This window comes from Somniosus microcephalus, chromosome 2 (genome assembly GCF_052327205.1).
Source record: "Somniosus microcephalus isolate GS21.2 chromosome 2, FLI_Smic_1.0, whole genome shotgun sequence".
Lineage (NCBI taxonomy): Eukaryota > Metazoa > Chordata > Chondrichthyes > Squaliformes > Somniosidae > Somniosus > Somniosus microcephalus.
In genome coordinates this window covers 43,403,686-43,428,867 of record NC_140988.1, presented here as the reverse complement: position 1 = coordinate 43,428,867, position 25,182 = coordinate 43,403,686, and the positions used below count along the sequence as shown (strand labels likewise).

Below are 25,182 nucleotides of genomic sequence, written 5' to 3'. Positions count from 1 at the left end.
GTGAGTCTAGATTCGGATCAGCCATGATCCTATTGAATGGCGGAGCAGGCCCGAGGGGCCGTATGGCCTACTCCTGCTCCTACTTCTTATGTTCTTATGACAGATGTTAGACTAACTGGCCTGAAATTCCCTGTTTTTCCTCTCTCACCATTCTTAAATAGCGGAGATACATGCACAATTTTCCAATCTAAAGGAACGGTTCCTGAATCTAGAGAACTTTGGAAGATTACAGTTAAGACATAACTACAACCATCTTCCTTTGTGCTAGGTATGACTCCAGCCAGTGGAGAGTTTTCCCCCTGATTCCCATTGACTTAAATTTTACTAGGGCTCCTTGATGCCACACTGTCAAATGCTGCCTTGATGTCAAGGACAGTCACTCTCACCTCTAGAATTCAGCTCTTTTGTCCATGTTTGGACCAAGGCTGTAATGAGGTCTGGAGCCGAGTATCCTGGCAGAACCCAATCTGAGCATCAGTGAGCAGGTTATTGGTGACTAAGTGTTGCTTAATAGCACTGTCGACGACAAATTCCATCACTTTGATGATGATTGAGAGTAGGCTGATGGGGCAGTCATTGGCCAGATTGGATTTGTCCTGCTTTTTGTCGACAGGACATGCCTGTAAGGATTAGACATCATGGATTTAGAAACAATAAATAATTCATGCATCATAAGTCTACTGGAATTCATTGAAATGAAAATTAAATTAGTGGATATGGTCATTCAATTGATGCAATTTTGGGGTGGGTTATCAGAATTGGCTTGGGTTAGGGATCAGAAAGTAAATAAGTAGTGAAATTCTGAAGGAGCCATTTTTGGTCCCCTATTGTTCACAAATGATATGGAGCAGAGTTTTTTTTATGTACTATTAATAGATTTTTGATTATGCTAACCTACGTGGGCAGTTGAAAGGTAGAATACCCACAGATTCCTGCAAGTTGATATAAATCACAATATTCCATACTACCACTCATGGAGAAATAGTGCACGATCAAAGCAGTATTTAATAAGGCCACTTACCGGCATGGTAAAATTCGCACTACATCATTTGGCTTGTAGCCTTCAATACAAACAGCACAATTATCAAAGTCTGACTCAGTTTCCTGAGGGGAAAAAAACATTAAAGGGCTAGAGTTAAAACTATGCACAGCCATATTGTTCTCAGTAATCCATGTTTTACTGGTTGCGTAATTCTACTGTTAGAAAATACACAAATATAAAACATCATGCACAATATAGTGAAACCCAGAATATAATTAGTAACAAAGTTAAAATCTCAACCAGAAGTGGTTCATTTGAACCACATCCTCTGGGCCTAACAGGAATTCTGCTGCATCTTAGCCATGTGAATAAATTAAGTAATTTGGGACAGCGGGCCACAGGACAAAGAGAAGAGAAAAAAATGCAACACAGACTGGTTTTTCAGAATAGAATTCAACCTTTGGTTGGTTTATCACAGAGCAGCACAGAAACTGGACTCTAATGGCTTGGATTCCCATTCCACCTTCTCAGCTAAAGGAGAAACTGGAGTGGTGACAGCACTACTAAGGACCTACTAAACAAGAAGAAATATTATGAGCTAGGGAAAAATATAGTTAAGCAAAATGCAATGAAAAGGCTGCAACTTTTCCATTTTCCTTATGTAGTATAAATGGATTAAAGATAGCAGATAGCTACCAGTGATGGAATATTGAATCCCTGTTTGAAGAGTCACAAAGAAAATCCATCTTTTGCTCCTGGATTCTGTACAGTCCAAAATCATATAGACCACTGGATTGTACAATGTTGATGTATTCCATGGAAAAGAACAACACTGGAGAGATGTGGCTAGGTTCTCACTACCCAAAGTATTTGGTTAATTCTGTTAACATTGTCAATTATAACACATGAAGCCCATGTTATACAGTGTTATCAAGCAGAAAAGCAAACAAAATTGAGAGAGCTAATTTTTAAAAAATGATTACCTTATCGCCTTTCTTGATTGTTCTAATTTGAAGTTTACCAATGGCTTTTTTAGCAGCATCTCCAAGACGACGCTAGCAAAACAAAAAAGGTCAATTTATTACAACAGGAACAGTAAGTGAAATTATACATCGAGTAACTGCTACTATATGCTGTGGTTCAACATTCATAAAACTGGGTGGTTAGATTTGTAAAATCAACACAGTACACTGCATCACTCATTGAGCCCTACAACCCCCCGTCCCTCCCCGATGTAACTGTCCACTGCTCTAACTGCGCCCTCTGGCGCATTCCTCTTCCTCCTTTCGCCCTCACTGTTGGTAGCCATGCTTTTAGTTGCCTAGATTCCATGCCCTGCAATTCCCTCCAGGAGCCTCTCTACCTCTTTCTCCTCCTTTAACACCCTCCGTAAAAAAAATCTCTTTGACCAAGCTTTTAGTAACTCCTCCTAATCTTTTATTCTCTGGCTCAGCATTGTTTATTCCTTACGTCTACGTGAAGTGCCTTAGGACCTTTTCTACATTAAAAGAAGTCAGAAGTGGGGATGTTCGCTGATGACTGCAGTGTTCAGTGCCATTTGCAACTCCTCAGATAATGAAGCAGTCCATGCCTGCATGCAACAAGACCTGGACGATATTCAGGCTTGGGCTGGTAAGTGGCAGGTAACATTCACACAAATGCCAGGCAATGACTATCTCCAACAAGCGAGCATCTAACCATCATCTCTTAACATTCCATGGCATTACCATCGCCGAATCCCCCACTATCAATATCCTGGGGGGTCACCATTGACCAGAAACTTAACTGGACCAGCCACATAAATACTGTGGCAACAAGAGCAGGTCAGAGGCTAGGTATTCTGTGGCGAGCGCCTCACCTCCCGACGACTCAAAGCCTTTCCACCATCTACAAGGCACAAGTAAGGAGTGTGATGGAATATTCTCCACTTGCCTGGATGAGTGCAGCTCCAACAACACTCAAGAAGCTTGACACCATCCAAGACAAAGCAGCTCGCTTGTTTGGCACCCTCTCCACCACCTTAAACATTCACTCCTTCTTCCACCTGTGTACCGTGGCTGCAGTGTGTATTATCTACAAAATGCACTGCAGCAACTCGCCAAGGCTTCTTCGGCAGCATCTCCCAAACACGCGACTTCCATCTAGAAGGACAAGGGCGGCAGGCGCATGGGAACACCACCACCTCCAAGTTCCCCTCCAAGTCACACTGAATCCTGACTTGGAAGTATACGCCATTCCCTCATCGTCGCTGGGTCAAAATTCTGGAATCCCTCCCTAACAAGCACTGTGGGAGTACCTTCACCTCACGGACTGCAGCAATTCAAGAAGGCGCTCACCACCACCTTCTCAAGGGCAACTAGGGATGGGCAATAAATGCTGGCCTTGCCAGCGATGCCTACATCCCATGAACAAGTATAAAAAAATGCAATGTGTTGTTGTACTAATCTGTGGTTTGACTAAGTTTGGAATCAAATAACCTGAGAGAGTTTGCATAGTGTTATTAAATTTTACTGAGGGCGAGGAACACATTCACTGAGCTTTTACTTTTAAAAGAAAACTGTGACTTTTACTTTAAGTGCTGAATCTCCAATTTCAATCTCTTCATTTGTTTTTGTTTTTGTACAACCTTATATTTTTAATAAAATAATTTCATTTTCTGCCTCTTGTCCTCTGCTCCTTCTGTTATAGCATCTGACCATTAAATGAAACCATCACCAACAAGTGTACATGAAAGACACCAATCAGCAAAGCAAACTGCAATTGAGCTTGCACTGTAATGAGACAATAAAACTGCAATCACAAGGAAACAATGTGCTTCAATATATCTATAAATTTACAATGGAGATTTTCGTTTCGGTAACTTTGAAATCTTACACACCTACACAATGACAACCAAGCATAAAATAAATTAGGATTAACAGTATTTTTTCTCAGATTTAGAACGCATTACTTAAAAGAAGAAATTCTACTGGGGGCATGAAAATCTGTTGTAAGTTCAGTGAGGTAAAATCAAATTATTTTGAGTGACAGCTGATTTACTAATTTGTGAAAGATTCATGACAATAAACGCTACCATTTTTTTGGTGCAGTCAGGAAGGTAAGGCAGTCATAGCAAAATTAAGCACCCGAGGCCAAAGTAAGACATGAGATGTATAGCAACATGTTTAACTCATCTGAGTTACAAACAGTATAAACACAGGGGTCTGTGAGTGTAGCCAGCACAGAGTGAACAACTGGGAGTTTGGTAAGTGTGGGAGTTCGGTGAAGTGGGGGAAGGAGGTGCTTGCTTTTCCTAACTTCTCCCGCAGAGCGGCGGCGGACCTGAGCGAGAGCAAACCGAGGCCCGAAAGCGGGGATAAAAGCAGCAGCAGACCTGCATCAACAAGAGAAAATAGCAGTGTGACGTCACAGGTAAGGCAGGTAAGTGATTGGTAGTAACTGTGGGCTAAGTTTTAAGTTAACATATAACATATAGCTAAATTTTAAAAACGAAGTTAATTTAATTAATTTAATAAACTAAACGAGGTAAATAATTTGATTAACACTAAGCTAATTAATTAAATAAATAAAATAATGGGAAAACAGGAGATGTGTTGCTGTTGCAATATGTGGGAGCTTGTGGACATTTTTGTCCAGGGCAACTACATCTGCGGTAAGTGTCTACAGCTCTGAGTGGAGGAGTTGGAGTCCGAGCTGCAGACATTGCGAGACATCAGGGAGAGAGAAAGTTACCTGGACCTTTTGCTCCAGGAGGCAGCCACACCCCTTAGATTAAATACTTTAGAATTGACACGTGGTCAGGAACAGGAGGGTGTGACTGCGAGTGAGGCAGGTATGGGGATCCAGGAGGTAGTATTGCAGGAGCCTCAATCCCTGCACTTGTCCAATAGATTCGAGGTTCTTGCAACCCTTGTGGACAAGTGCAGGGACTGCGGGGTGGACGAGCAAACTGACCACGGCACCGTGGTACAGGAAGCTGTTCAAGTGGGGGGAGTAAACGGAAGGTGGTTGTAGTAGGCGACAGTATAGTTAGGGGGATAGACACTGTTCTCTGCAGCCAGGAGCGTGAGTTCCGAAGGCTATGTTGCCTACCCGGTGCTAGGGTAAAGAACATCTCCTCCAGGCTGGAGAAGAACTTCAGTGGGAGGGGGAGGATCCAGTTGTCGTGGTCCACGTACGTACCAACGACATAGGTAGGACAAAGAAAGAGGCTCTGCTGAGAGAGTTTGAGCAGCTAGGGACTAAATTAAAAAGCAGATCTACAAAGGTCATAATCTCTGGATTATTACCTGAGCCATGAGCAAATTGGCATAGGGTCAATAGGATCAGGGAAATGAATGCATGGCTCAAAGATTGTTGTGGGAGAAGTGGGTTTCGATTCGTGGGGCACTGGCACCAGTACTGGGGAAAGAGAGAGCTGTTCCGTTGGGACGACTACACTGAACCATGCTGGGACCAGAGTTCTAGTGAATCGAATAACTAGGGAGGTAGATAGGGCTTTAAACTAAATAAGGAGGGGAGGGGGGTGGGGGTTCCCGATGGAGAGAAATCTAGAATGCTAAAGAGAAAAGACAAAGAAGCAGTGCAGGAAAGTGATTGGGGTAAGGATAACCAGATTGTGACAGGAAGGGACAGAGCGTATAAACAAAGGAGTGCACTAACAAATAGGGTCTGGGTAAGAAAAAATGGTAATAAGACAAATAGGGCCATAGTACAAAAAAATGTTAAGATGTCTAAAAATGTTAAAAAGACAAAGTTAAAGGCACTGTATCTGAATGCACGAAGCATTCGTAATAAGGTAGACGAATTAACAGCGCAAATAGATGTAAACGGATACAATATAATTGCGATTACGGAAACATGGCTGCAGGGTGACCAAGGCTGGGAGCTGAATATCCAAGGATATTCGATATTTAGGAAGGACAGGCAAAAAGGAAAAGGAGGTGGGATGGCGTTGTTAGTAAAGGGTGAAACCAGAGCAATGGTGAGAAAGGATATTGGCTCAGAAAATAAAGATGTAGAATCAGTCTGGGTGGAGCTAAGAAGCACCAAGAGGCAGAAAACATTGGTGGGAGTTGTCTATAGGCCTCCAAACAGTAGTGGTGATGTAGGGGATGGCATCAAACAGGAAATTAGAGATGTATGTAACAAGGGTACTACAGTAATCATAGGTGACTTTAATGTACATATAGACTGGCCAAACCAAATTAGCAATAATACTGTGGAGGATGAATTGCTGGCGTGTGCACAAGATGGTTTTTTAGACCAGTACGTTGAGGAGCCAACCAGGGAACAGGCTATCCTAGATTGGGTATTGTGCAATGAGAAGGGGTTAATTAATAATCTTGTTGTGCGGGGTCCTTTAGGGAAGAGTGACCATAACATGATAGAATTCTTCATTAAGATGGAAAGTGAAGAAGTCCAATCCGAAACTAGGGTCCTAAATCTAAACAAAGGAAACTACGAAGGTATGAGGAGTGAGTTGGCTATGATACATTGGGGAGCTTTATTAAAAGGCATGACGGTGGATAGGCAATGGCTAACATTTATGGAACGAATGCATGAATTACAACAGTTATACATTCCTTTTTGGCGCAAAAACACAAAAGGAAAAGCGGCCCAACTATCGCTAACAAAAGAAATTAAGCATAGTATTAGATCCAAAGAGTCATATAAAGTTGCCAGAAAAAGTAGCAAGTCTGAGGATTGGGAGCAGTTTAGAATTCAGCAAAAAAGGACCAAGAGGTTGCTTAAGAGGGGAAAAATAGAGTATGAGAATAAACTTGCAAGGGACATAAAAGCGGACTGTAAAAGCTTCTACAAGTATGTAAAAAGAAAAAGATTAGTGAAGACAAATGTTGGTTCCTTACAGTCAGAAACGGGAGAATTTATAATGGGGAACAAGGAAATGGCAAGGCAATTAAACAAATACTTTGGTTCTGTCTTCACGGAAGAGGACACAAATAACTTCCCAGAAATGCTAGGGAACCAAGGGTCTAGTGAGAAGGAGGAATTAAAGGAAATTAGTAAAAAAAAGTGTGCTGGAGAAATTAATGGGACTGAAAGCCGATAAATCCCCAGGGCCTGATAATCTGCATCCCAGAGTACTAAAAGAGGTAGCCATGGAAATAGTGGATGCATTGGTTGTAATCTTCCAAAATTCTATAGATTATGGAACAGTTCTTGCAGATTGGAGGGTGGCAAATGTAACCTCACTATTTAAAAATGGAGGGAGAGAGAAAACAGGAAACCACAGACCGATTAGCCTAATATCAGTAGTGGGGAAAATGCTAGAGTCTATTATAAAGGATGTGATAACAAGACACTTCAAAAATATCAACGGGATTAGACAAAGTCAACATGGATTTATGAAAGGGAAATCGTGTTTGACAAAACTACTGGAGTTTTTTGAGGATGTAACTGGTAGAATAGATAAGGGAGAACCAGTGGATGTGGTGTATTTGGATTTTCAGAAAGCCTTTGATAAAGTCCCACATAAGAGGTTAGTGTGCAAAATTAAAGCCCATAGGATTGGGGGTAATATACTGACATGGATTGAAAATTGGTTAACAGACAAGAAACAGAGAGTAGGAATAAATGAGTCTTTTTCGGGGTGTCAGGCAGTGACTAGTGGGGTACCGCAGGGATCCGTGCTTGGGCCCCAGCTATTCACAATATATATCAATGATTTGGATGAGGGAACCAAATGTAATATTTCCAAGTTTGCCGACAACACAAAACTAGGTGGGATTGTGAGTTGTGAGGAGGATGCAAAGAGGCTTCAAGGCGATTTAGACAAGTTGAGTGAATGGGCAAATACATGGCAGATGCAGTACAACATGAACAAATGTGAAGTTATCCACTTCGGTAGGAAAAACAGAAAGGCAGAGTATTATTTAAATGGTGATAGATTGGGAAATGTTGATGTACAGAGGGACCTGGGTGTCCTTGTACACCAGTCACTGAAAGCAAACATGCAGGTGCAGCAAGCAGTTAGGAAGGCAAATGGTATGTTGCCCTTCATTGCAAGAGGATTTGAGTACAGGAGCAAGGATGTCTTACTATAAATTTATACAGCACCTTGGCGAGACCACACCTGGAGTAGTGTGTGCAGTTTTGGTCTCCTTACCTAAGAAAGGATATACTTGCCACAGAGAGAGTGCAGCGAAGGTTCACCAGACTGATTCCTGGAATGACAGGACTGTCGTATGAGGAGAGATTGGGTCGACTAGGCCTGTATTCACTAGAGTTTAGAAGAATGCGAGGGGATCTCACTGAAACATTGAGACAGACTGGTTGCAGGGAGGATGTTTCCCCTAGCTGGGGGGTCTAGAACAAGGGGTCACAGTCTCAGGATACGGGGTAGGACAATTAGGACTGAGATGAGGAGAAAGTTCTTCACTCAGAGGGTGGTGAACCTGTGAAATTCTCTACCACAGAAGGCTGTGGAGGCCAAATCACTGAATATATATTTAAGAAGGAGATAGATTTCTAGACACAAAAGGCATCAAGGGTTATGGGGAGAGCGGGAATATTGAGATAGAGGATCAGCCATGATCATATTGAATGGCGGAACAGGCTCGAAGGGCAAAATGGCCTACTCCTGCTCCTATTTTTCTATGTTTCAAGCTTGCAGAGTCAATTATTGGCCGACCCCAAAATCAGCTTATTTTTCTGCCCTTGCATGAACTGCACAACCTGGGGCTGGAAATGCTGATGTCTGCTCTCAAATTGATTGGTTAGCAACTATGCTACCTCCTTAATATGGCCACATTACACCAGCTAAAATCTGTAATAATCAGATTGGAGACCTCAAACCAGAAGGAGTTATAAGGGTAAATTCAACAATCTGCATTCCCGTTGATCACTGAATTTATCCTTATCACTCATTTGAGCGCACGATCAATGAACTTACCAGATAGAACAAAGTCAATTTTAGGGAATTATCGTGATTGGGAGAATCAGGACTAAAAACGTAATGGCCCGTAATTTCCGATAGGAGGCATCCTGCGTGTGGATGCCTCCTATCGGGAAAAAATCTACGCCCTTACCTGAGGGCTCCCGAGGTCCGGACTCTTCCGCTCCTGGGCCTCTCCTGGAGCGCGTGCGCAAAGGCTCAGGTATCCCAGGGACGCAGGCAGTTCGCAAGTGCCCCTGGGATCACATGGACCAGGCGAGCCAATGGGAGAAGGGAATCCCCCTTCATACTTTTGACAGTCAAAAGTATGAATGGAGATCACTGAAAAAAGACACTACAACATTAAATATATATTTTTTTAATCACGTTTTTAAAATGAGTTAAAATTACATTAAATTAAATATTTTAAACAAAAATTTAATTTTTTGAAAAAAATAATTAAAGTTTTTTACGGGGCTAAAAATAAACTTACTTTTATTAAAAAAGTATTTTTACTGTACATTATAAATGAGTGAAAAAAAATTTTATTTTTATTTTTTTCAACTCTTATGCTGGTAAATGCAGGCCTTATGCCTGCTTTTACCAGGCATAAGATTTTTAAGGGATTTGCGGGCGGAGGTTCTGCAGAAAGCAGAACACTCCACCCGCAGAGGCCCTTTTCCCGGGCAGGCGTGTGGTTGCCCGACCGGAAGTGCCGGTTTTCAGCGCATGCGCTTTGCATGCCTGAAACCGGCACTTGCGAGATCTCTACGGGTGTGTACACAGCTCGTACTCACCCGTAGGGATCGGGAAATACGGGCCAATCTGTTCTAACAGGCTGTAATGTTATTGATTTCTCATTTTAGGAAATCACAAGATTCAATTTCAGGCCAGATGTAGCCTGTCAACCTGGAAATCTAGCCCATGGTGTTCAGGCGACTCAGTTCTGCTTCCATTTTTATTTCATGCTTGCTAGTTCGCCCTCTTTGAATTTTGTGGGCCTGAAGGTTTAGCAAGGGCTATTTTCAGCATTGCTGCTACAATGGTGGTTAACTTTTAAACCAGAGCACCAAAATGAGTTTCTATCAGCAACTTGAGATAAAGGCAAGTTAAGTGAGAACACTGATTTAAACTTTATGGTCTGTGCTTTCTGCTCAACTGGTGGAAATCAGGCAGGTACTTCTGCCCGCCACAGAGAACCCCAGCTGTAAATCGAGCCCTGGGAGACAGGCTCCCTGACTTCCACTGGAGTGGAAGTAACAGAAAATGTGCTGCGTTGGGTCGCAGCAGGAGGAGGCAGGCCATCAAGCCCATGGAAAAAAAATTAAATTTCAAAATGTTACTTTTCCTTTGCTCAAAACTTGACTTTTTCTAGGCTGTGCCGGAGCAAGGAGTTTCAGAGCACTGTCATGCACAGTCCTCCCTTCTGTATTTGGCCCAAGATGACCCTCTGATGACACTGGAACACTTCAACATTGGACACTGGGATCTGACAAGCAGCTCTAGCATTCAACATTGGAAAGGCCAAATAGCAGAAAGCACGGTACAGGCAGTGTTTCATTAGCTTGAGACTTTCATACACCCACCCACATACGGGTCAGTGTATATGACAACAGGGCAGGGAGGCAAGGTGGGGGCATGGTAGGGCACGTCCCTGAGCACATTTTCAGCCCCCTCCGCCCTAGATCCTTCAGGATGGGGCTGGATTGCCTAGGCCTGCACATAGCCCATGAGGTTCCAGGCTATGTACCCTAGTTCCCACAAAGACAAAAATTTTGGACATTTCTATTTAAAGGAATCAAAAAAGTACACATTTAACACTAACTATCACTTGTACCTTGAACGTACTGCACTTCAATTATGTATGTTGTACAAGAGCAGGGATCGCTAAAAGCACAAACAACTATAATAGGACCCTAAACATTTAGATAAGAACTAAAGAATTAGGAACAGGTATAGGCCATACGACCGATCAAGCCTGCTCCACCATTCAATAAGGTGATCTTCAACCTCAACTTCACTTTCCCACCCAATCTCCATATGCCTTGATTCCCCTAGAGTCCAAAAATGTATCTATTTCAGCCTTCAATATATATATATATATATATTTAACAATTCAGCATCCACAACCCTTTCGATTATGGTAGCATGGTGGTTATGTTACTGGACTCGTAATCCAGAGGCCTGGACAAATGATCCGGAGACATGAGTTCAAATCCCACCACGGCAGCTGTCAGAGCGTGTCAGGAAGGGACAGAATGTATAATGATAAAGGTAAAGTAGTAAAAGCAGGAATAAATTATCAGAAAACATATTTGAAAGTTCTTTATCTGAATGCACGCAGCATTTGTAACAAAATAGACGAGTTGACGGTACAAATAACTACACATGGGTATGATCTGGTGGCCATTACGGAAACATGGCTGCAAGGTGACCATGACTGGGAACTAAACATACAAGGGTATTTGACAATTAGGAAGGACAGACAGGAAGGAAAGGGAGGTGGGGTTGCTATGTTAATCAAGGATGGAATCACTGCAATAGTCAGAAATGATATTGGGTCAAAGGATCAGGATAGTGAAACAGTTTGGGTGGAGATAAGGAATAATAAGGGGAAAAAGTCACTAGTGGGCGTAGTCTATAGGCCTCCTAACAGTTGCAACTCTGTTGGTCGGAGTATAAATCAGGAAATAGTTGGGGCTTGTAATAAGGGAACAGCTATAATCATGGGGGATTTTAACTTTCATATTGACTGGACTAATCAAATTGGGCATGGCAGCCTTGAGGAAGAGTTCATAGAGTGTATTAGGGACGGGTTCCTTGAGCAGTATGTAACTGAACCAACCAGGGGGCAGGCAATCTTAGATCTGGTCCTGTGTAATGAGACAGGATTAATAAAAAATGTCCTAGTAAAGGATCCCCTTGGAATGAGTGACCATAATATGGTTGAATTCCAAATTCAGTTTGAGGGCGAGAGTTGGATCTCAAAACAGCGTACTGAGCTTAAATAAAGGAGACTATGAAGGTATGAGAGTCGAATTGACTAAAGTGGACTGGGAAAACAGATTAAAGTGTAAGATCGTACAAGGGTGGCTAAAGTGAACGTTGGTCCCTTAGAGGATGAGACTGGGAAACTAGTGGTGGGGAACATGGAGATGGCAAAGACGCTGAACAAATATTTTGTATCAGTCTTTACAGTAGAGGACACTAAAAATATCCCAACTCTGGACAAACAGGGGGCAATGGGGGGGGGGGGGGGGGGGGAGCTAAACACGATTAAAATCACTAAGGAGATGGTACTCGGTAAGATAATGGGACTTAAGGTGGATAAATCCCCCGGACCTGATGGCCTACAGCACAGGGTCTTGAGAGAAGTGGCGGTAGGGATTGTGGATGCATTGGTGATTATTTTCCAAAACTCCCTGGACTCAGGAAAAGTCCCGGCAGATTGGAAAACTGCTAATGTAACACCCTTATTTAAGAAGGGAAGTAGACAAAAAGCTGGAAACTATAGACCAGTTAGCCTAACATCTGTGGTTGGCAAAATGTTGGGAGTCCATTATTAAGGAAACAGTAACAGAGCATTTGGATAAACATAATTTAATAGGACAGAGTCAGTGTGGTTTTATGAAGGGGAAGTCATGTTTGACAAATTTGCTCGAATTCTTTGAGGACGTAACATACAGGTGGATAAAGGGGAACCAGTGGATGTAGTGTATTTGGACTTCCAAAAGGCATTTGACAAGGTTCCACACAAAAGATTACTGATCAAGATAAAAAATCGCGGGATTGGGGGTAATATACTGGCATGGGTGGAAGATTGGCTATCTAACAGAAAACAAAGAGTTGGGATAATTGGTTCGTTCTCGGGCTGGGAATCAGTAGCTAGTGGTGTTCCGCAGGGGTCAGTGCTGGGACCCCAACTCTTTACAATCTATATTAACGATTTGGAGGAAGGGACCGAGTGCAACATAGAGTCATAGAGTTATACAGCACAGAAAGAGGCCCTTCGGCCCATCGTGTCTGCGCCGTCCATCAAGCCCTGTCCAATCTAATCCCATTTTCCAGCATTTGGTCCATAGCCTTGTATGCAATGGCATTTCAAGTGCTCATCCAAATGCTTCTTGAATGTTGTGAGGGTTCCTTCCTCTACCACCCTTTCAGGCAGCGAGTTCCAGACTCCAACCACCCTCTGGGTGAAAAAGTTCCTCCTCAAATCCCCTCTAAACCTCCTGCCCCTTACCTTGAATCTATGCCCCCTTGTTATTGACCCCCCTACTAAGGGGAAAAGTTCCTCTTTATCTACCCTATCTATGCCCCTCATCATTTTGTACACCTCAATCAGGTCGCCCCTCAGTCTTCTTTGCTCCAAGGAAAACAACCCCAGCCTGTTTAGTCTTTCTTCATAGCTGAGGCGCTCCATCCCAGGTAACATCCTGGTGAATCTCCTCTGCACCCCCTCCAAAGCAATCACATCCTTCCTATAGCAAGGCGACCAGAACCGCACACAGCACTCCAGCTGTGGCCCCACCATCGTTTTGTACAGCTCCATCATAACCTCCCTGCTCTTATACTCTATGCCTCGGCTAATGAAGGCAAGTATCCCATATGCCTTTTTAACCACCCTATCCACCTGTTCCGCTGCCCTCAGGGATCTATGTACATGTACACCAAGGTCCCTCTAACCCTCTGTACTTCCTAGGGTCCTACCACTCATTGTGTATTCCCTTGCCTTATTTGTCCGTCCAAAATGCATAAAAAACATATCCAAGTTTGCCGACGATACAAAGATGGGAGGGAAAGCAGTGAGTGAGGAGGACATAAAAAACCTGCAAAAGGACATAGACAGGCTAAGTGAGTGGGCAGAGATTTGGCAGATGGAATATAATATTGGAAAGTGTGAGGTTATGCACTTTGGCAGAAAAAAATCAAAGAGCAAGTTATTATCTAAATGGAGAGAAACTGCAAAGTGCTACAGTACAAAGGGATCTGGGGGTCCTGGTGCATGAAATACAAAAAGTTAGTATGCAGGTGCAGCAGGTGATCAGGAAGGCCAATGGAATCTTGGCTTTTATTGCAAGGGGGATGGAGTATAAAAACAGGGAAGTCTTGCTGCAGTTATACAGGGTATTGGTGAGGCCACACCTGGAATACTGCGTGCAGTTTTGGTTTCCATATTTAAGAAAAGATATACTTGCTCTCGAGGCGGTTCAGAGAAGGTTCACTCGGTTAATTCCGGAGATGAGGGGGTTGACGTATGAGGAAAGGTTGAGTAGGTTGGGCCTCTACTCATTGGAGTTCAGAAGAATGAGAGGCGATCTAATCGAAACATATAAGATTGTGAGGGGGCTTGATCGGGTGGATGCGGTGAGGATGTTTCCACTGATGGGTGAGATTAGAACTAGGGGGCATAATCTTAGAATAAGGGGCTGCCCTTTCAAAACTGAGATGAGGAGAAACTTCTTCACTCAGAGGGTAGTAAATCTATGGAATTTGTTACCCCAGAGAGCTGTGGAAGCTGCAACATTAAATAAATTTAAAACAGAGATAGACAGTTTCCTAGCAGATAAGGGAATTAGGGGTTACGGGGAGAGGGCAGGGAAGCGGACGTGAGTCTAGATTTGGATCAGCCATGATCCTATTGAATGGCGGAGCAGGCCCGAGGGGCCGTATGGCCTACTCCTGCTCCTACTTCTTATTAAATAAATCTGGAATTTAAAAAATAGTATCAGTAAAGGTGACCATGAAACTACCGGATTGTCGTAAAAACCATCTGGTTCACTAATGTCCTTTAGGGAAGGAAACCTACCATCCTTACCTGGTCTGACCTATATGTGACTCCAGACCAACAGCAATGTGGTTGACTCTAACTGCCCTCTGAAATGGCCAAGCAAGCCACTTATTCAAAAAGGTGGCTCACCACACCTTCTTGAGGGCAATGAGGGATGGACAATAAATGCTGGCCTTGCTAGCGACGCCCACATCCCGTGAACAAATTAAAAAATTCCAAAGATTCACAACCCTCTGAGTGAAGAAATTCCTCCTCATCTCAGTCTTAAATGGCCGACCCCTTATCCTGAGACTATGCTCCCTAGTTCTTTGCTCTCCAGCCAGGGGAAACAACCTCTCAGCATCCACCCTGTCAATCCCCCTCAGAATCTTATATGTTTCAATGAGATCACCTCTCATTGTTCTAAACTCCAAAGAGTATAGGCCCAAGCTACTCAATCATTCCTCATAGGACAACCTTCTCATCCCAGGAATCAATTTAGTGAACCTTTGTTGCACCGCCCCGAAGGCAAGTATATCCTTCCTCAGATAAGGAGACCAAAATTGTGCACAGTACACCAGGGGGAAAAATTGGGTATTCTCCATATGGGGCGCCATTATTGGCGGTGCGCAAAGTTTAGCGCCTGGCGCTAATTATCGCCTCCGACAGCAAACTTGGCTTTTATCGCCCCTGGAGATGATTGGAGCGCTAAATCAGGCGCTGCACACCTCTCTTAAGGTGCTAAGGCCGAGGAGTGAGGCGCTACCTCAGAGGGCGGGCACAGCGCAGGTGCTGTCAGTTAGCGATTGAACACAGACACACTGGCGTCGGTCAGTTCTTAAAGGGGAGGGTCGATCTTGCTCTGCAGCCACACCCTGCTCATTGGAGCCTTGAATCTAGGCCTGGGCAGACCTGTGGCTAAATCTAGCAACCAAACACTATGGAGAGGGCCAGGGAGCGAGCACAGCGCTTCTGCAAGCGGGCCTTGGAGGCTCTGGTTGGCGCAGTGGAGCACAGAAGATCCATTCTGTACCCAGAGAGTGGCAGGAGGCCTTTGCTACGCGAGTACAGAAGAGTGTGGAGGGAGGTGGCTCAGAGAGTGTCCTCAAGCAGCATGGTGCCTAGGACCCATCTCCAATGTAGGAAAAAGTTCAACGACCTCACTCGGGTCGTCAGGGTGAGTGCCTTTTTTTCAAAACCTCTCCATCCCTCCATCTCAACCTCACTTTATGGCCAGAGGGTCTTAAAAGCCCCAATGCCCAACACTCATCCAATACCTATGGCCCTTTCATCAAACACACACGCATATTCCACACTTTGCATACAGTAAGGGCTATTCAACTATGGGAGGCATTTCGGGCAAGACCATGGCTGCATACAGTAAGGGCTATTCAACTGTGGCAGGCATTTCAGGCAAGACCATGGCTGCATACAGTAAGGGCTATTCAACTATGGGAGACATTTCAGGCAAGACCATGGCTGCATACAGTAAGGGCTATTCAACCATGGGAGGCATTTCAGGCAAGACCATGGCTGCATATTTACTCAGACGCCGTCCTTTTTCTTGCAGGCCAAGCTGTCTCATAATAGGAGACAGCAGCAACGGACCGGTGGAGGGCAGCCTCAGCTGCAACCCCTCAGCGATCTTGAGGAGCGTGTCCACAGGATTGTGGCAAGCCGGGTGATTGGTCCCGTCGCCACTGGAGACGCCGACCCCGTTCTGGACAGCAATGGTAAGGTCATCACCTTTTTGTCCTCTCTCCTTCCACTTGTTCCTCACAACAGCAGCCTTTGACACTTTCAATCCAAATCACTAAATCGCTGCACTCATGCCTCCCTTGCTGTCACCCTGTCCTCACGCTAAAGCCACTCTTGTACCTCCATGCTTTCAGATGGTGATTCACCAGGTGAGGAGACGAGCCAGTGGGAGTGAAGCTGAAGCGAGGTGGAAGAGGAAGCAGGAGCATCAGCGCCATCCTCTACCGAGGCAGCCCATGCCAACACTGGGAACACGCCTTCCCTGGAGGGGAGCAGGGGGGAATGGTCTGATGAGAGTGAAGCTCCAGGACCCAGCGGGCTGCAGCAATGCGATGGGGGTAGGGAAGCTCGGGGGCCTTCTCCCTGGAGGGAGAGTATGGCTTTGAGTCCTGCTGCACTGGACGCAGAGGAGGAGTGGGTCCTCGCTGAAATGAGCGCCCAGGCGAAGCACAGGCACACTGAGCTCATAGCTGCAGTGGCAAGGGTGCCCGAATCCATTGACTCACTGGCAAGGAGTGTAGAGCACTTCGGTGTAGCACAGGCGGCTGCCACGCAAATGCTTAGTGCTGCAATGCAGTCAGTGGCTGGTCTCATGCAGACGCAGATTGAGGCCACGCGAGCACTGACTGCTGCCACCCTCGCTGGATCGGGCACATTTCCCCGGGGCTCTCACCACGCCGCAGGTCAGCAATCTGTGCTCCATCAGATTGCTCCAGATGCTGAAGTGCTGCCCCGTGGGAGTGCCAGTGTGTCGGTCGAGCAGGGCGTTGCTGTCCTCTCTCAAGATGACAGCATTCCTGCTACCACCACTAACACTTCTCCACTGCAGTTGCCACCACCTGTAGGACAGACTGCTGCCGCCCATGCAGAGTTGGTGCAGTCAGCAGCCGGGCCCTCCAGGCCCAGAGCTGATCCAGGCCGTCCTTCAAGGGCATCTGCAGTCTCAGTTTGTGACAATCGGCAGCCTTCCCCCAGCCTTGCTCCAGCCACTGGGGTCCCATTACGGAGGAACTGCAGGGTCGCAAGGGAAGGAGATCACCGTCGAAGGGCAAAAAGTAGGAGGTGTGACAAAATGTTTTTCATTGTTTTACTGAAGGCCGAGATTCGTGGTCAAATTTTTGTAACTGTTTTTGGGCATTGTCTCCAGGTTGTGATAGCCAGTTATGTTAATGACTGCTTTTTTTTGTGTATCTTTCTATTAGTTTGTCATGCAGAAATGAGACACACAGAGTTTGTCAAATAAAGTGTCTGTATTCAAAATGTACATGTTTGGTCTTTGCAATCATTGTTGCCTTGACCGGCTTAGGGGTTGCGGGATGGTTTCATTTAGGTTGTTTGAATGGCAGAAGCCATTTCCTCAGAGGGGGCCTAGAAGCGACTTGCTATGAACCTTTGACGGACGGCCCTTCCACTTTCTACATTGTGTGCCTCCCTCCCGCCTTGGTGCTGCTGATGATCATCCTCCTCATCTTCCTCCTCCTCCTCTGCTGGTGCTCCAATGCCTGGTGGCATTGGCTGGGTCCTGAGGATTGCAAGGTTATGCAGCATGCAGCACACAACAACGAAGTGGGAGACTGAAGGGCTCCTCCAGAATGGTCCAGACAGCGGAACCGTTGTTTGAGCATGCCGATTGTGTGCTCAACGATGTTCCTGGTAGCTTGATGGCTCTCGTTGTATCGTAGCTCAGCAGGGGTGCTGGGCGTACGGAGCGGTGTCATCAGCCAGGTGCACAGAGGATATCCCTTGTCCCCGAGAAGCCAACCTCCTGGGTGATGCGGTGCCTGGAAAAGGTCTGCCACAGAAGTCTGGCGCAGGATGAAGGCATCATGGCTGCTGCCAGGAAAGTGGCCATTGACAGCGAGTATCAGCTGTCTGTGGTCACAGACCAACTGAATGTTTAAGGAATGGAAGCCCCTTCGGTTGCGGAAATCCTCGGCATTCTCTTGCGGTGCACGCAAAGCCACATGCATGCAGTCAATGGTGCCCTGCACCATGGGGAAGCCCGCTAACATCGCAAAGCCCGTTTCGCATTCTTGCTGCTTGTCCGGGGTCATGGGGAAAGAGATGTACTCTTGCCTCCTTTTAAAGAGGGCATTTGTTACCTGACGGATGCAGCAATGCACCGCGAACTGGGAGATATTGGCGATGTCCCCAGTAGCTGATTGAAATGAGCCGGTGGCATAAAAGTTGAGAGCCACTGTTATCTTCACTGCCACCGACAGAGACGTCCTGCTCCTCAGTTGAGGCTGCAGATCTGGCTGAAGCAGGTGGCAGAGCTCAGTGACCACCTCCTTGCTGAAGCGCAGCCTTTGCAAACACTGCTCCTCAGGCATATGAATGTAGGAGAACTGTTAGCGAAAAACCCTGGGAGGGTAAAGTCTCCTGTACAGAGGCCTGTTGGCCCTCCTCCGTCTGGCCATGATTGCCACTCTCTCTGCGTCTCTGTGCCCTCCGAATGTGATGGAGAAGGACAACGTTCCCATCCATTGCAGGCCCCATAGTATCTGGGCAATCCAAGTTATGAAGGTCAAAAAGCAAAGTACCTGCAAAGTTATGGTCAGAAGCCAAAACTACCTCAGTCAGCGTTGACTCAATGCAGAAGTCTTTCTTTCTCTCTTTGTCTCTCTCAAAATCTCTCTCTCTCTCTCTCAGAACGAGTGGTGCAAAAATGGCTACCACACAGAAGCCAGGAAGAGGCCCCCTTTAAATAGCACCCCCCCCAACCCCACAGCGACTGGGAAGCGTTCCAGTCAACCTGTCATTGGTTGCGCCAGACGGAAAGGAGGGGGGCACCACTCAATTTCCGGTCCGGGGCGTCACAAGGGCGTTGCACTCTCGAATGACGTCAAGATCTGCGTGCGCAGGAGATCGGGCGGTATTGTTTAGCGCCGCCGCAAAATGTCTGGTCAATTTCGCGAGGCGTAGATATCGCCGCGCCCGGCGCTAGTTGGTTTGCGCCCCACTTAGCGTCCTCTTAAGGCGCTAATGGGAGGTGCTACCAACTGAATTTTCCCCCCCAGGTGTGGTCTCACCAAAGCCCTGTACAATTGTAGCAAGATTTCCTTATTCTTGTATTTGATGAGAGCGTTGCTTTAAATGTTGTGAATTCTGCAGTGAGTGGATTATCACACGCTCCTAGAAATAAAGTAGCAGAAAGGTTACCTGCACAAACCCGTAACTCTACTTACAGTGTGCTGATGCAGTCATGTCTGGGTCTCTACAAGCTTACACTCAATTTAAATTATCTCGTTCCCCACTCCACACCTGCCTGTACTTCACTTCTGTATTTAACTTTTTACTTAATTTTCTTTCTTTTGCAAATCAATTCACCTTCCTAACACCAGCTCTGTGACTTGCACTACCCAAAACTCAACCTGTTAAGTACCCTCACTCTAAACTCCCACTGGTACATCTTGCACACCATCTTGCTGTGCATCTTCAGCTTTAAAAATGGCAAGAGCTAAAAAATCATATTTATGGGTCAAAGAATATATAAAACATAAAGGCCACTCATTACAATATTCAGTTACTGTAGATTAGTTGCCCTGCATAACACCCCAATTTTTGTAATTTGGTGTATTATCCAACTCACAATGAGTAACCATGGAAATTCTGCTAGTATTTTAGATACACATAGATTATAGATATAATAGGGACCAAGGGTGGGTAACAGATTTTTGTAAGTATGGTATAATGACTGACACGATTTATTTATGCTACTAGGGTGGGTAAGGGGCACATATTTATTTGTTTATGCATTTAGAATGAGTAAAGGACAAAGCTTATGTTCCTGATTATTCATTTTGTCATTTTCATCTGTGAACAATGCCCTGGGAGAACCACGAGCATACACTAAAATAAATGCATCTGAATTAGATGTGGTTCTTAGTATAGATCAGTAGTGAGGGCTAATGCAAAAATATGTTTACAGGCTGGTGAGATGAATAATGCAAATTGTGTTACATAATAAATACCCAGGAGTTTCTTTTGATAATCTTCAGGAACCAAGAAATAAGTTTAATTTAATCTTTTTTGAAGTTTTATTTGAGTTAATTTACTTCCGCCAGGAAACAAAACTGGCGGACAATGTGAAAGCACTATTTGTAAAGGTCTATTAAAAGGAACTGGCTTAAAGGGTCATATTTTTATTCTGTTGTTCCATGCTTTATCTTCTTACAAATAACGAGCACAAGTACTGAAACACCAAGGTATATAATCAATGAGGCATATAACTGCTGCTGTGGGGAGTGAATGGGAGAGAGGCTTACTGTAACGGTTTTCAGGACCTATACTACACTGTTCATGAAGGTTAGTCTGCAGGAGGAAGATGTGTCTTTTATGTTCATGGGGTTTTGCATTTCTTACTCAAGAAGGAAGTCCCTGTCTGAAGAAATCACTCTTGACCTGAGCAAGCACATTATTGTTATGGACTGAGCAATCTTTCCAGAGTATTTGGATTTAGGAACATCACTGAAGTGACACTGTCTGATCATTGTCACATGGCTAGCATCCATCACTGAGCAGAGGTCAATTAAATTAGGCCACATTGGGGCATTGTGACTGGGTGTCCAACAAGGCAATGGATTTCCTTGATAATCCCGAATATGGGTTTTCACAAAATTGCAGGATAAATACGGATGAGAAAAAACATTCAGCCCATCTTAGTTCATCCATTCAAAAAGAAACAAGTCCCCCGCCCCCCCCATCCCCAGAGAGATAGCATCCAATTGTTTCTTAAATAATTCTAGGGTTTTCCTCACCACTACTCAACGTGAAGTCCATTCCATGTCTTGACCACTCTTTGTGTGAAGAACTGCTCGTCATCATTTCTAAATTTGCCTTTTACAAGTTTGAACCTGTTCCCCTTGTCCTAATCTTTCATTCTGGTTCTTTGCTGGGTAACAATTTAAATGGTCACTGGTCATCCTCTGGTGTCTTGCCTAAGTGACGATTTTTCATGTGTGAGTCTAGACAGTGAGAGCAGGCTACTTGACTGTGGTGGTAAGAGGCATAGGAGCATCACATTTCAGCCTGTCCTTGCTCAATGTCTGCATTCACAACAACAACAACTTGCATCTATATAGTGCCTTTAACATAGCAAAACATCCCAAGGCGCTTCACAAGAGTGTTATTAATCAAAATTTAACAATGAGCCACAGAAGGAGATATCAGGAGAGATGACCAAAAGGTTAGTCAAAGAGGAAGATTTTAAGGAGCATCTTAAAGGATGAGAGAGAGGTAGAGAGGAGGTGAGGTTTAGGGAAGGAATTCTAGAGCTTAGGGCCTAGACAGCTGAAAGTACGGCCGCCAATGGTGGAGCGATTAATATCGGGAATGCGCAAGATACCAGAATTGGAGGAGCACAGAGATTTCAGAGGCTTGTAGGGCTGGAGGAGGTTACGGAGATAAGGAGGGGTGGGGCCATGGAGGGATTTGAAAACAAGGATGAGAATTTTAAAACAGGCGTTGCCGATCTAGGAGCCAATGTAGGTCACCGAGCACAAGGGTGATGGGTGAACGGGACTTGGTGCGGGTTAAGATACGGGCAGCAGAGTTTTCGATTAGCTCAAGTTTTTGTAGGGTGCAAGGTGGGAGACTGGCCAGGAGAGCATTGGAATAGTCAAGTCTAGAGGTAAAAAAGGCATGGATGAGGGTTTCAGCAGTAGATGAGCTGAGGCAGGGGCAAAGCTGGACAATAGGGTATAACATATTTAGAAAAGATAGAGAGGGAAAAAGGGGAGGTGGAGTAGCTGTACTTATTAGGGATAACATAATGGCAGTAGAAAAAAGTGACGTAGGTATCAGCAAGGCAAAAATAGAATCCATATGGATAGAGATAAAAGATAATAAAGGATCAATCACACTAATAGGCGTAGTCTACAGACCACCTAACACTGGAAGGGAGGTGGAGGAAGATATGTGCAGACAAATTAGGGAAATGAGTAAAAAACAGAATAATAATCATGGGGGAATTTCAACTACCCTGATATTAATTGGACAGAAGAGGGAGGTAAAAGGGATACGGGAATGGAGTTCCTACAATGTGTACAGGACGCCTTTCTAACCCAATATGTAAAAAGCCCAAAAACGGAGGATTCACTATTGGATCTAGTAATAGGGAATGAACCAGAGCAGATAAGAGAAGTAAAAGTAGGGGAACATCTAGGCAACAGTGACCATAATATAATAAGCTTTAAGATAATAATTGAGAAGGAGATAAATATGACGAAAACCAGGGTAATAGATTGGAGAAAAGCTGATGTTGAGGGGCTGAGAATAGAACTTGGGAAAACAAAATGGGCAACAATATTAGCAAACAACGATGTAGAACAGCAATGGGAAACATTTAAAACAGTGTTCAACAGAGTGCAGGAACAATATATTCCGCTAAAAGGAAAGAACAAACTAAACACTAATGCAACTCCATGGATGAATAAAGCCATAAGGGAACAATTGAGGGTAAGGAAAGAGTCATACATTAAGTACATGGACAGCAGGAGAGTGCAAGATAAGGGAGAATCCGAAGCGATTAGGAGAGAAGTAAAAAAAAATTAGGAACTTTGAAATTAAATTATCAAGGAACATCAAACAAAATAGTAAAATATTTTACAGGCACATCAATAAAAAAGGGAAGGTTGGGATAGGAATAGGGCCATTAAGGGATAGACAGGATAATACCACAGGTAACGATAGAGAGATGGCAGAAATATTAAATAATTATTTTGCTTCAGTATTTACCAGGGAGATAGAACAGGCGGACATGACACTGGATCATGAGATTAGTAATGAGATAAGTGCATGTAAAATAAAAAGAGGGGGTATATTAAATAAACTAATCAAACTCAAAGGAGGATAAAACCCCTGGTCCGGATGGATTGCATCCACGCATTTTAAAATAAATCTAGGGAAGAGATAGCAGAGGCATTACTAAACATATTTAATAATTCGTTAGAAATAGGTGCAGTGCCAGAAGAGTGGCGGATAGCTAACGTAATACCTATATTCAAGAAGGGAAATAGAACATGTCCAGGGAATTATAGACCAGTCAGCTTAACATCGGTGGTAGGAAAAATAATGGAATCCCTACTTAAGGAGAAAATAGAAGAACATCTAGAAACCAAAAATATAATAAGGAATAGTCAGCATGGATTTCAAAAGGGACAGTCTTGCTTGACCAACCTCATTGAATTTTTTGAAGAGGTAACAGAGAGAGTAGACAATGGTAATACAGTGGATGCAATTACAAAGCTGGGTGGGAATGTAAGTTGTGAGGAGGATGCAAAGAGGCTTCAAAGGGAAATAGACAGGCTAAGTGAGTGGGCAAGAACATGGCAAATGGAATATAATGTGGAGAAATGTATAGTTATCCACTTTAGTAGGAAAAATAGAAAAGCAGTATAATTTTTTAATGGTGAGAGATTGGGAAATGTTGGTGTTCAGAAGGACCTGGGTGTCCTTGTACACAAATCACTGAAAGTTAACATGCAGGTACAGCAAGCAATTAGGAAAGCAAATGGTATGTTGGCCTTTATTACAAGAGGATTTGAGTATAAAAGTAAAAATGCCTTACTGCAGTTATATAGGGCCCTGGTGAGACCAGACCTGGATTATTGTGTACAGTTTTGGCCTCCTTACCCAAGGAAGGATATACTTGCCATAGAAGGAGTGCAACAAAGGTTCACCAGACTGGTTCCTGGGATGGGGGGATTGTCCTATGAAGAGAGATTGAGTAGACTAGGCCTATATTCCCTGGCGTTTAGAAGAATGAGAGGTGACCTCATTGAAACATACAAAATTCTTACAGGGCTTGACAGGGTAGATGCAGGGAGGATGTTTCCCCTGGCTGGGGAATCTAGAACCAGGGGTCACAGTCTCAGAATAAGGGGTCGGCCATTTAGGACTGAGATGAGGAGAAATGTCTTCACTCAGAGGGTGGTGAATCTTTGGAATTCTCTACCGCAGAGGGCTGGGGAGGCTCAGTCGTTGAGTATATTCAAGGCAGGGATCAATAGATTTTTGAATATTAAAGGAATCAAGGGATATGGGGATCGTGCAGGAAAGTGGAGATGAAGTACAAGATCAGCCACGATCTTATTGAATGGCGGAGCAGGCTCAAAGGGCCGAATGGCCTACTCCTGCTCCTATTTCTTATGTTCTTATGTAATCTATCTAGATTTTCAAAAGGCCTTTGATAAGGTACCCCATAATACACTGACGAACAAGGTCAGAGAATGGAGAATCAGAGGACAAGTAGCAGAATGGATAGCTAGCTGGCTTCAAGACAGAAAGCAGAGAGTAGGGGTAAAGAGCAGGTATCCAAAACAGGCTGAAGAGGGCCCCACACAAACCCTCCCTCCCAAGTATTTTCCTGGCCAACGTCAGGTCACTGGAGAACAAAATGGATGAGATCAAACTGGATCTCTCCACACAGAAAAGGACAAAGGAATGCTGCGCCATGATCTTCACAGAGACCTGGCTGAACGGCATCCCTGACACCACCATACAACTCGAAGGACGCACGGTCTTCCGCACCGACAGAACTGCAGACTCCGGTAAGACCAAGGGAGGCGGTTTGTGCATTTACACTAACAATACCTGGTGCATTAATATAATTGATATAATTGATAGATCCTGCTCGGCTGATTTGGAATTCCTCATGGTAAGGTGCAGACCCTTCTACCTGCCTCGGGAATTCACGGCTGTTATCATCACTGGGGTCTACATCCCACCACACGCTAATGCCAAACTAGCACTGAAGGACCTCTACAGGGCCAT

The 25,182-nt window shown here is 44.5% G+C and overlaps 1 protein-coding gene across 1 annotated transcript in view; it reads right to left on the bottom strand.

Annotated features, from left to right (window-relative positions):
• Window positions 1-25,182, bottom strand: part of rnf150a (ring finger protein 150a) — a 238,474-nt gene that overhangs the window by 70,062 nt on the left and 143,230 nt on the right. The window contains exons 3-4 of the mRNA XM_086008987.1: window positions 1,966-2,037; window positions 1,022-1,104 (exon numbers count right to left, since the gene is read on the bottom strand). Coding sequence (XP_085865113.1) covers window positions 1,022-1,104; window positions 1,966-2,037 — 155 coding nt within the window. The remainder of the gene's footprint in view (window positions 1-1,021; window positions 1,105-1,965; window positions 2,038-25,182) is intronic.